Raw genomic sequence first — 12,968 nt, forward strand, 5'->3', positions numbered from 1 at the left:
ACACACACATAGTTCTTCATGGTAGCACACAGTTCTGACTGCTTTCAAACACCACGTGTTAACCAGATACATTGCCTGTATTGCAGCATTTTTTATTTGTGCCATCCACAGGCCAAAACCACTTTGCAAAAATCTGTAAACCTCTATATATAGTTTCAAGGAATCTTTCTCATTAGCCTTGGTAGCTGGAAATTCTGCTGGGGGTTAATATCCACAAACTGTAAAATGTAACAGGTATTTAACTGTTAAAATCAGGACATCAGTTACAGGATTCTAAAATTCTGCTCTCAGTGTTTACAATCATCCTGAATGGGATGGGATACCCACTGTTCTATTCCTACAGAGAAGTTATTTAGAAAAATGTTACATACCATATTTTCAGATCAACTCTGAACACCAAGAAGACTGACAACAGAGAGTTGTGTAGAGCAACAGTGTGTTACTAGGTGTGTCATGTGCAATAGTAACAAGATGCCTAAGGGCAGACTATTGTAGACTTATACTGCCATCAGCCTGAGATCTCTAGGTGGTTAAAATAAACATGCGTTCATTGTCTGAAATTGTTTGAGGGAGCAGGGTGTGTGTGTCTGAAGCAAGTCATTAACAGGGCCAGGAAATGGAGTGAGAATTTATGCAGATCTGGGTACATTTCATGAATGCAGAGCTCTATCAGATTTTTCTGAGCTTCTGTCCAGGCTGAACTCCCAAAGGAAGATAAGGCAGCACTTGTTCACAGGCTGTAGCACACTGAAATAGAGACTCATGGACCACATCCTCAGTTGGTGTAACTCAACATAGGTTCATTGACTTCAAAGGTGAGGATTTACACCAGGGGAGGATCCGTCCCATATGTTTCTCCTGAGTTGTGCCCAAGGGGGTAAAATGGAGTGACACATGGCAACAAGTTTCAGAGTAACAGCCGTGTTAGTCTGTATTCGCAAAAAGAAAAGGAGTACTTGTGGCACCTTAGAGACTAACCAATTTATTTGAGCATAAGCTTTCGTGAACTACAGCTCACTTCATCGGATGCATACTGTGGAAAGTATAGAAGATCTTTTTACACACAAAGCTGGAAATGGCCCAACTTGATTATCATACACATTGTAAGGAGAGTGATTACTTTAGATAAGCTATTACCAGCAGGAGAGTGGGGTGGGAGGAGGTATTTTTTCATGCTTTGTGTGTGTATAAAAAGATCTTCTACACTTTCCACAGTATGCATCCGATGAAGTGAGCTGTAGCTCACGAAAGCTTATGCTCAAATAAATTGGTTAGTCTCTAAGGTGCCACATGGCAACAAGGAGAGGGAGAGTCACAAACAGCCAGGCTGAGAGAACTCGGCCAGAGTTCCCCCCACCCAGAACCACCCGAAGCCTAATCTATCTATCCTAGGTGTGCATGTCCTGGGCCTGAGCCTGAGCCTGATCTCACCAACACCTATTTAACACAGGAGAAACCACGTGGACTTCAATGGAGTTGCCCCTCATTTGCAATGGTGTCAGCAGGAGGAGAATTGGGCTGGCTGTGACTAACACTGAAACACTTGTCCTGCATCCAAGGAAGACAGGAAATGGTGAATTTGCAAATCAGCTACCTGCGGGCATTTGTCACAGTTGTATCTCCCCAGTAGTTCTCCAAGAGGGACAGTGTGCACCTGGGCAACATACTTCTGTCTACAATTGAACTTTTTGACCAAAAAATGGGATAGGCTTGTTTCCTGCTTCATAGATTTTTTGGAAATGAATAAAAACCCTTTAAAAGCCCATCCTGCACGACCTGACTTTATCACTCATTGGGATAGAGATGGCAAGTAGGGTTGCCAGGCATCTGGTTTTCGACCGCAACGCCCATTCAAAAAGGAACCCTGGCAGTTCTGGGAAAGCACTGCTGACCGGGCCATTAAAAGTCCAGTTGGCGGGGGCCCTGGGTTAAGGCTGGCTCTGTGCCTGCCCTGGCTCTGTGCAGCTCCCGGAAGCGGACAGCATGTCTGCCTCCTAGGCGCAGGGGTGATCAGGGGGCTCTGCGTGCTGCCTCTGCCCCCAGCGCCAACTCTGCAGTTCCCATTGGCCAGGAACAGTGGCCAATGGGAGCTGCAGGGGCAGCGGGTACAGGCAGCATGCATTGCGCAGAGCTGACTGGCCATGCCTCCGCCAAAGGGCTGGACATGCCAGGCGCTTCCAGGAACAGTGCGGAGCCAGAGCAGGCAGGGGCCTGCCTTAGCCCTGCTGCACCGCCAACTGGGAGCCCCCTGAGATAAGCGCTGCCCAGCCAGAGCCTGCACCCTGAACCCCCTGCCCCAGGTCAGAACCCCCTCCCGCATCCTAACTCCCTCCCAGAGTCCACACCCCAACCCCTTGCCCCAGCTCTGAGCGTGCGCCTGTACTACAAACCCCTTGGCCACAGCCCAGAGCCCCCTCCTGCACCTCAAACCCTTCATCCCCAGCCCCACCCGAGAGCCCGCACCCCCAGCCGGAGCCCTCACCCACTCCCACCCCCAATGCCCTGCCCCAGCCCAGTGAAAGTGAGTGAGGGTGGGGGAGAGCAAGCGACAGAGGGAGGGGGGCCTCAGAGAAAGGGCAGGGCAGGGTAGGGCCTTGGGAAAGGGGCAGGGCAAGGGTGTTCGGTTTTTTGCAATTAGAAAGTTGACAACCCTAATGGTAAGGCTACCACGACTAATACCCGGATGCACCATATTTCTTGCCTGCAGAAGTAATGATTGCTATTCATTGTTTATTTAGGATTTGCACTGTGGTAGTGTCTAGAGGCCCCAGTTGAGATCAGAACTCCAATGTGCCAGGAGCTGTGAAAAAACAGGCACAAACCCCAGACCTGGCTCATAACAGTTAATCGCAGCCAGATGCACGCAAGCTGAGATTAACCCAGCCAACTCCTGTCAGTTTTCTGTGTCCTGCAGTGAAACGTCTATTTCACTGTTGCTGTGACAAACAAAGGGGACCCCTGAGAGTGGGACTGTCATGCAATGTGATATTCAATATGATCTGGGGATGGGAATGCTGAGCAGCGCTCTGTGAAATGGAAACCTGCAGGGATCGCTTCTAGCCTTGGGTTATCAGCTTCTGTTGTTATGGTTACCTAGGTAATAACAGTGTCGAAAGCGCACTGTACTGTTTATATATAGCAAAAGTAACTGCAGGGCTGCTGCAGAAATACAGAATTATAGAGAACACAATGTTCTAGTATATTACATATATTTATAGTATTTTAGAAAGCCTGAATGAGAGATAGTCCTGCTGGGTGAGGAGATGGGGAATCAGTCACTTCAGGGCATAAACTGATCACTGTATGGGTCAAAAGATATATAGTAGTGTACAACTGGCTCCTTATGGGAGCTTTTGCCTTCTTCTGAAGCATCATGTGCTGCCTTAGCCACTCCTGAAGGCAGGGTCTCACACTAGATTGATCGATGGACTGGTTTTGTATGAGAAATCCTATGTTCCTCCCATTGCAGTCAAAGGGGATAACAGGGGTATTCTCTTCCATGAGGGAAACCAGCCCATGGAATATGAAATCTTCCCAAACCCGGGGTGGGACAAGAGAGGTAGGGAAAAAGGAGAAAAGACCTGGGTGCTTATCTCTAACCATACAGAATTTCTGTTTTGCCGTTTGCTTTTTAAAAAACCTGGGAAATTCCACACACAAACCCAACATGAAAAGAACATTACTGAGTTTTCAAAGGCAAGCACTCAAAAGCTAAGAATTGCCAGAATTGAGGTTGTCTTTACAATCTTCATTTAGCTCTTCTTGAGCACTATGGTATGGTCTTTAATTACATGATCATATACTAATACAGACACAGACAATATTAATGCTGGCATTTCCTGACTTTTGCATGTTCAACTTTGCAACCTAAATAGTATTTTTAACGTAGGTTTTTGTGTGTAATGTGTAACTAGATCTTGTGTATTGTGTGTAATTGATCAGTAGAGTTATCTGAAGCCCACCATGCCTTTGTTGTTTCTATGTAGTATTTCTGTTGTGTAAAATGCAAAAAACACAACAATCTCTTTTTGCATTGAGGGAGTGGTGCTGATTTACATCAGCTGAGGATCTGGCCCTATAAATTCAGTTTGCCTCTGTTCCAGGACTTCCTCTGCCATTACACGACTGGAGGGACCCAGTTGTTTAGCTCAGCACATATAACTAAGGAGAATGTTTCCCCCAACTCCTCTGAAAGCCCGCCCATCTCTGTAACACAGACAAAAAGAGGCATCTAGGGCTGAATCCAAATTCAATAAATTTGGCTCCCCATCCAACTTTGTAGCCAGCAAGACAGTCTGAATGAATGTCTCCAGGTTGCCTCAGCCCTGGTACACTTCCTGTGTATTGTCAGAGCACTAATTAGAATCCACTAATGAGCTGCTCCATGACACTGGAGGCAGGTGTTGTTGTGCAATCTCATTAATATTCATGGTCTCCTTGCCCTCCTAGGGAATGGTGTTTAACCTGATTTTCATCATGAACTTGGTGCCTGGCAATACAGCTCTAAGCATGCTGTTGCTTACCGTAAGTGTGTGTCGGGGTGACGGTGAACTGTTTGCCTTTGCCGTAGTTTTCCTCAGGCTCATTGATACACAGCACTGCATGGAAGGACCTTGGTGGGTGGCTTTGTTTTGTACGGTCAAACTCTATTTCCCATGGTATCAGACTGAACCAAGGGAGCCCACTGATGGCCCAACACCCCAACCCCAGGTAAGGACTCTAAATGGCAGAAGGGACAAGGCACTGCAGGGCTGTCCTCACGTAAGGAGAGCCACTCCAGCTGCTGGGGCAGGCACTGAGGCCACCAGATCTGGGCCAGATCCTCAGCTGGTATAAATCAGCACAACTCCCTTGATTTTCAGGGCACTGTGGTGATTTGCACCAGCTGAGGATCTCTGCGTGAAATCCTTCCCCAATGAAGGCCCATGGACTACAATGGAGCCAGGACTTCACTGTGTGTCCTCAGCTGTGTCCATGCATGTCAGAATGCTGTACAACTAACTCAGCACAGTGGTATTAACTCTCCATTGTGTAAATCTGAACCCCTCAAAAGGACTGATCGTTTTGGCTTCCATAGCATTAAGCTGGGGTTAATGTTTTGAGTTCATCCTCAAATTCCAAGGAAAAAACTGGTCAAAGATTAGTACAAAATGAGGCTAAGAAAAGGCCACAACTTTTAGAAATTGAATGAGGAGTTTCCTTGTGCACTTTGAGAAACCACTCCCCACCTAATCATTGTGAGAGATGAAGTAGCTGATAAATGCAGCCTCTCCAGTGTATTATTCTGAAAAGAGGCTAACTGAAGTCTACAACTAGGTTTGGAAGGATTAGATTTTTATCGGTAAATGTCGGCAAATGTTGATTTCACTGTACACATACAAACCAACAAAAATATTTCCATAGATAATAATCAAAATATACAGGAAAGTAAAGGAAGAAAAATGCTGCTTGAGAACTTATTAGGCTCTGATTTAACACTATTTACATTGTATATTGTGATGTGATGTTTGACGGTTTGTTTTAACAATTAGAAAACTAGGGGCATGTTATTGGAGGGGCTGAGGGCCTTCCCCCTCCTCTTACTTATTTGTATTATCAAAGCACCTGGGAAGTGCTAGGTGCTTTACAAACCCACAAGTAAAAGACAGTCCCTGCGCTAGGGAATATACAATCTAAAGATTATTTAGTTAAGGTCTGTAAAGCACTTTGAACATGCAAAGGGTGTAAATCAGTGTTAATTATTATCAAGTATTATCGAATCTTCCACCAACATTGTTTCCTACCTCTCCATTCCCATTCCCACCCCCCATCCTCCCCCCCGCTATCTGAGCATTCTAGGGACATTCTGGTTATTTTGTTGGCCTTTTTTTCCCTTCTGAAAAGCACTCGAGCTGTGGGGAAGACTAAAGCACCCCATTCACACAAGAGGAGCCAGCAGCTTCTCCCCCTCACACTCCCACCCTGCTTATTTGGAAATTTGTCCCTTGGAAAAAAGTTCCCAAATGCTGGCAGCTGTATTACAGCGGAACAGCATAGGGTGGCCCTCAATTCTCAACCCTCACTCTAGGGCTACCACCTGAACAGTATTTGACCAGCCTGGCCATTTTTTAAAATAGATTTGCCAGTTGCCAGAAAAATAATTTAATCTGCTCGGTTTTTTTTACGTGGGTCTAAAGATTTTAATTATTCTGCCAATACACTGGGATACATAAAAGTGTCTGTGTCCAGCTAGAGATGCTGCAGTGTTCCCACTTCCACAGTTTAAGTGATAACAGATCAAAACTGTTGAAAAGACAGCAGCTGTCCACCCACCAACACACAAGCGCACTGTGTGTGTGTAAGAGGGTTTGAGTCACAGGACAGTGAGGAAACCTGTCATATTATCAGTCTTATCTATATGTATTCTATCTCTAGATACTATAAATGGCTGTTGGGGGGGGGGGCGGTGTTGTGGAGTTGGCTTGGGGGTTGGGGTTGCAGTGGGCTTGCTTTGGAGGGTGCTGTGTTTTTTGCATTTCAAAGGTGGTGACCCCACCTCATACAGGCAAATATCCCACTGGCTTCAGAACCAGATTATAGACTTCAGGATTTGGGCCCTGGTTCAGAAACTGCTTAGCAGGCCAACAGCCCTCCCCCAGACCCGGAGTGAGTGACAGCAGAGTGCCGTCCCCTCCTTTCTTGGCAGGGTATACTTGCTCCAGACCTCCCTCCCGGGGGAAGCCACACAAAACTCTCTTTCTCCTGCATGGATGCAACAGAAACACCCTCTAACAGCTGAAGCAAGCCAGGGATTCCGTGTGCAGATCCCAGGCCTCACGGGCTGGTTGTAAAAAATCCCCACCGTCTGCAAACCTAGCACACAGCCAAGTGGAGGTGGAGTGGGATGTACCCGTGCTCGGTTAGCCTGCTAGAGACATGACACAGCAGCTAATACTTAACCAAGCGGAACCTCTGCAATACTTCCTTTTCCAAAGCATGAGTGCGAACAGAAGCTCTTTCCAACTAACACAGTGTTTCTCAGGGATCGGTCCGTGCACGGCACCAGTCCCTGAGATCTCCCTGACACAGTTTAGGAAGGCAGCAAGCTTGTCCCTGGTATCAAAAAGGTTGAGAAACGCTGGTCTGAGCCCTCCTCCGAGCTAGACTTTTACATCCAGTATTTATTACTCGACCAGCCAGGAGAGACTGCAAATCCCAGCCCTAGGACACAAGAAAAGCAAATCCTTACCTGTCCCCTGAGAGGGAGAGTTTGGAAAGAGTCTAGAAAGGTCGCCTTGGAGTGATGAACGCAGAGGGTTAAAGTGGTTCCTAACACAGAAGGGCCATGCAAAGCTGCATGGAAAACAGGGAGGGTTTCCTGTGCTGTAACACTACACCCCTCCCTGCATCTCCCACCGGGAAATTCAAAGCCACCCAAGAAAAGCAGCTGTTAGTGCTTAGCTCAAGCAAAATCCCAGTTCCCTTCTCCCAGCATAGGGAGAAAAATACATCTCAGCCTATGCGCTGATGAAAACAGCCTGCCCTGCCTCCCCCTCCCCCGAGGCGGCTTCTCCAGGGAAAAACAAATGGTAAAATGCTCCATAAAGCCAAGCTGTTGCTCTGGCAACACTTGGTTTGACTCTCCTCTACCATGTAGCCTCTTGACACTGGTGTAGCTTTAGGTACTTCGGTGCAGTTACTCCTGATTGACTGTGGTGAGTGAGAGGAGAATCAGGCCCCATGATTTAAGGGAACAGAGCTCAGGGTTCACTGTGCGTGTGTATACATGTACATACTCCTGCTAGTTAATTCTACTGTAACTTGTGCAGCATAGAAAAGGCTACAGCTTGCAGTCCACTTGTTAGCGGCTGTGTTTACAAAAGACACCATATCACAGATGGCAAACATTTGATAATGGGTTATTAAACTGCCATCCCCTGGGCTTTGGATTTCTAAACAGCCTTTCAAGCAGAGCAGAAACGGATTTGCTATTTAGATTTGTTTGAGATCTGGGCTTGAAAGGATTTGAACTAACACTGGGAAAGACTCCAGCTTACATTTCTTTCTAAGTAAATGAAACCCCCTAATAAAAGGCCAGGAGACTAAAAGCTGGGAAGACCTTCTGCTGTTGTGGCTTGCAAATCATACCACAGGGAAGATAGGGGGAGGGTTTATTTGTACCACAGAGTGGAGGTAAACATCATGGTGAATTACAAGGGGTGAGGGTGAAGGATCTTGTCATTCTTCTCCTAAGGTGTAGCTACACTGCAGCTGGAGGTGTAATTTCCGGGACAGGTGTAAGGATTTAGGGATGAGGACCCAGGTCGGCAGAGCCTGGGACACCACCACCCAGAGCCCATGCAAAGTCACAGCCAGGGAGCATGGTGGAGAGTAGGAGCTGCAGGACGTACGGCCCAAGTGACCCAGAGTGACAGTACCTTGTGGCCCTTTGATTTGCCAGGAGCCCTATTTAACCCTGGAGGGTGCCCCAGGAAGGTGACTCCTGACTGCAGCCTGGCACTATCTCTGGTTTCTGACCCTCATTGACTTTGATCCCGACTCTTATTTATTGAACCTGGATCTAGCAATTCCTCTGACCACTGTCCCTGCTGTGTGGATCCCAGCCCAGCTGTAACTGCTTGGCCACACTGCCTGTGCCATGGTCTCTTACATTCTGTAAATATTCATGTGCTACCTCTGATTGAGCTAACATGCTAAAAACTGCTGTGTAGCCACAGCCTGGCAGAGGCCAACTGCCTGCGGATGTATGAAAGTTCGTACTTTCTCTGCCCCAATGCGTATTTAATTATTCATACAAAGTGGACCAAGCTTCATCAGGAGAATCTCTCACATCAGAATACCCCATAGTTCAGAGGCTTGGTCAGTCCCCTGAGAGGTAGGAAGCCTAGGTTACAATCCCTTCCCCTTGCCAGGCAGAGGGGGGAATTGAACTGGCGTCCCCTTCACCGGGTGTGAGTTTCCTAACCACTGGGCTAAAGGTTATAAGGGAGGCCTCCTTCCCCTGCCCATTTTGTGCTGAGTTAGGAGTGCTCAGAGCACACCTACCAGACTGGGCCCTGCAGGCAGCGCATGTGAGTAGAGGCAGAAACATAGGTGCCAAGGGAACTTAAATCATGAGTTCAGCACCTACTGGGTTAGGCAGTAGCTGAATGGGGGGTTTTGTGGATTACAGTAGTGCCTAAAACTGGGTTTTAGGTGCCTAGGTTCTGTTGGGGATCTAAGCCTTCATCTCCATGCCTGAGTTCTCCAGCTGTACAATGGGGAGAATAGTACTTCCCATCCTCACAAGTTGTTGGGAGACGAAATTCCATAATTTAAGTGAGCTGCCCAAATGCTATAAGAATGGGGCCACATAAGTACTTAGATATATTAAGAAACAATGAATAAACACAACCCCCTTTCCTCTTCAGTCCATCCCAGAAGCTTGAAGGAGGCTTGAGAGGGGAATACAAATTCAGAGCCACTGGAGTGGGTTAGATATTTTATTTATATGTGAATTTAAAATGTCACTGTCCAAAAGGTAGTGTACACCATAGCTGAAGCAGAAGAGGAAAAATAAACAACGTTAATGAACAGTTGGAGTGGAGGAAGTTTGGGCTATGATTGATTATTATATTTATTCTTACTGAACATTGATATTACAGTAGCACCAAGAGGCCTCAGCCAGTTTGGAGCTTCATTGCACAAAGTGCTGTACAACCGCACAGCAAATGGCAGGGAAAAATTTCTGAAAGCATCTAAGGGGCCAGATTTTTAAAGGCATTTAGGCACCTAAAGATGCAGATAGATGCCTAATGGGATTTGCAAAAGTACTTTTCTGCATCTGTAGACACCAAATATCTTTGAAAGTCTGACCCTTGGGTTCCTAGGTCGCACTAATTTTCAGTGGATATGTGGCTCCCAAAGCCAACATGACTTGAAAATGGGACTCAGGCTCCTAGATCACTTAGCTGCTTTGGAAAATTGTACCCTAAAGGACAAAACATATTTACCATTAGTGATGACATGATATTTACACCCCCACCTTCCTACACATTTGGGGAGAGGGATAGCTCAATGGTTTGAGTATTGGCCCGCTAAACCCAGGGTTGTAAGTTCAATTCTTGAGGGGGCCATTTAGGGATCTCGGGCAAAAACTGGGGATTGGTCCTGCTTTGAGTAGGGGGTTGGATGAGGTGACCTTCTGAGGTCCCTTCCAACCCTGATATTCTATGATTTCATTAGGTCCTGGGGAAACTTGGGAGAAGAGGTGGTTTCTGAGAGACTTTCCTACGAAGTGGTCTGCAGACAGAAAATGGCTGAGTCACTGACTAAGAGGAAGTACACATTGTGCAGTTTATTTTAGTCACAGGACTATCAGGGCTGGAAAGGACACCTCGTTTGGCTAGATCCAGTCATTCAGTCTTATTTTGTTGCATATGACCACTGCCTTCTGTGCCTTGAATAAGGGCCTTATAAGTGGTGGGGCAGTATGTTTTGTACAGATTTTCCACTAACGTGTTACTTCCTGCAACCACAGTCTTGTGTTCCTTGTTCATGAAGTTCCACAGGTGCAAAGCATAGGAGTTGTTGAAGTCAGGGCTTCTCTTCCAAACCTTGTAGTACTGCCTCCATGCTGGGTAAGGGATGGGGTAGAAACGCTGAGGATGTAAGAAGGAAATGTTCTGACAGCTCTGATCCTCCACATTATGGAAATTGGTCAGGTGGCACAAGGCTTGCAGCCTTCTCGTCATTAAGATGGGTCCTTGGTTTCCCCAAATGCGTCCATTGTAGTTTTGAACAAAATCTTTCATGCAATCCCAAATGAACCAGTGATGGTGAGGAAAGCCAAAAATCCCACTGCTGGAGAACTGGGAAGCCTGGGCTGCCAGGAAGTTTGTCACTGGAATAGGCCTGATGGAGATGACATCTGTGTCCATGTAGGTCCCACCGTATTTCCAAATGAGTGCAAGTCTGCTGGCATCAGAGCTGATATGAGCCCAGTACTTTTCCTGGGTTGCATTTACCTGCAGAGTTGGAAAGGGATCATAGAGATGCAATTGACTCCACTTCGAAACACCTGATCCCATTAGCTATATATTCTATAAAACTCTTAACAGTATCTATCCTTACTTTAATCCCTTTAAAATTAATGGCTGTTTTTCTTTTTCAGTTATGAAACTTTGCTAAAAAAAGGCAAGAGCAGCTGTAGGTTTTGTTCAATGTGATTCTACAGGTGTTTCCAAGGTGCAGTAAACTCCAAGGAAATATGCAACATTTATGAAATAATGAGAATATGAATTATGAACTGTAATTTCCACAAAAACAACCTCCCCCATCTCAATTTACACACACACTGTCTGATACCAAGCCCGTGGGATTCAATTGAAAGATTCTCATTGATTTCAGTGAGCTTTGGAATAGGCCCCTCCTGGCAATCTCTAAAGAGGATAAAAAGTGAGAGAAATTCAGGCCTTGGGTTATGCCAGTGCACGGAGGGCTGGTGTACCAGTATAGCAGCCAGGTCCCTGTTTATTCTCCAGACTCTCCACTTCCATTTAAAAATAAGTGAAATAATGACGTCCTTAGCTATAATGGTTGTCAATCGACCCATGGAAACATGAAACAAGTGCAGAATAATGCAGTGAAGTCTACCTGAGTTTTCAGACAGGACTCAAAGGACTCAGAACAAGAACTCAAAGGTGTGTGAACTCACCCTGAACAACAGTTCTGAGAGGCCTGGTTGGAACTTGGAAGAGCATCACTGCCCTTTTTCCCCCCCAAAATTGACCTCTGAATGACCCTCTCACTTCTAGAGCTTGTCCCCAGACATTTTCATTGCTGTGTCTGACACCTTTAACAAGCACTGAAATCATTTTCACAAACCTTAAAAGCTCACTTTAAATTCACGCTTACTGAAATTTTTCAAATACAACCTTTTTTATCCATACATTACCATTTTTGAAAAAAATGGTGATTAACCATTTTGATAAAATATGGTTAATCAAAATCATTATTGAAATGTTCCATTTACCACACCTCCTGTCATCAGGAAATGGTAAATGTCCATAACAATTTCAATAAATATTTTGACTAACGCATGGCAAACTGTCATGAACAAGGGGTTGATATTGGGTGCAACAAAATGACAACAGCTTCAAAAAAGTGAAAAAATGTTCTTTTCATTTTCCACCACCTCTAATTTAAATCTTGTTCAAAAACATTTCCTCTCACCTTGTGATACCATGGCAGCAGAGGTGTCTCCTGGAACAAAGTTTCCATCTGGAAAGGAAAAATGAAGACATTCTTCATAGCAGATAAAAGTGAGAAGGCTGTGTAAGCGGAATTTGAATCCAGCCATGTGCTATTGTTCAGCCCTTTCATGAAGAAAACAACAGGTCTGTCATGGTAGATCCTGGCAGCAGACTCCACAGAACATGAAACCAGTGGAGGAGGCTCAAGGCGATCTGTGGTCTCCACAAAGATGATGCTTCTGCTCTGGCTCATAATATCCTCTTGCGTCAGGAATTGCTTAGCAATAGGCATGCATGAGAAGATGCAGCCGGACCACAGGGAGAGTTTATAGAACAGGGCAAAGACAAAGACAAAAAGGAACCAGAGTACTATTTGGATCTCCTTCAACATTCTTGCTTTTCCTTGGACATCTGAGTCTTAATAAAAAAGAAACAAAGTCAATGTCTGTGGTTCATTGTTTATCACTGGGAGAAAAAACGTGATAGGATAGGATTTCAAAAATTACTACTACCTTGGATTATTTCTTATGAGATTGAGAGCATATTACAAAACTGGGGACTCAAGAGTTAAACTAAATCACATACCTGAGTTGGCATAAGCCTCGGACTCACGCTGCAGCTTAAGAAAATGACTTGTTAACCGTCTATGGCAGTGGTTCCCAAACTTGTTCCGCTGCTTGTGCGGGGAAAGCCCCTGGAGGGCTGGGCTGGTTTGTTTACCTGCTGGGTCCACAA

General features: G+C 45.7%; 1 protein-coding gene across 1 annotated transcript; it reads right to left on the bottom strand.

The window, feature by feature from the left end:
* Positions 1–10,394: 10,394 nt before the first annotated feature.
* On the bottom strand, positions 10,395–12,624 carry LOC144269733 (alpha-1,4-N-acetylglucosaminyltransferase-like). Its single transcript, XM_077825531.1, has 2 exons — positions 12,214–12,624; positions 10,395–11,006 (listed from the first exon to the last, which is right to left on the bottom strand). Exons 1-2 carry the CDS (start codon positions 12,622–12,624, stop codon positions 10,395–10,397), a joined length of 1,023 nt encoding a protein of 340 aa, XP_077681657.1.
* Between the last annotated feature and the right edge of the window lie 344 nt (positions 12,625–12,968).

This window comes from Eretmochelys imbricata, chromosome 9 (assembly GCF_965152235.1).
Source record: "Eretmochelys imbricata isolate rEreImb1 chromosome 9, rEreImb1.hap1, whole genome shotgun sequence".
Taxonomy (NCBI): Eukaryota; Metazoa; Chordata; order Testudines; family Cheloniidae; genus Eretmochelys; species Eretmochelys imbricata.

Bases quoted from the DNA above. Each gene is read 5' to 3' on its own strand.
- LOC144269733 (XM_077825531.1), bottom strand. From the start codon at position 12,624: ATGTTGAAGGAGATCCAAATAGTACTCTGGTTCCTTTTTGTCTTTGTC. The intron at 11,007-12,213 runs GTGAGAGGAAAT...CCAACTCTGCAG, and splicing joins TGCTGCCATGGTATCACAAG to GTAAATGCAACCCAGGAAAA.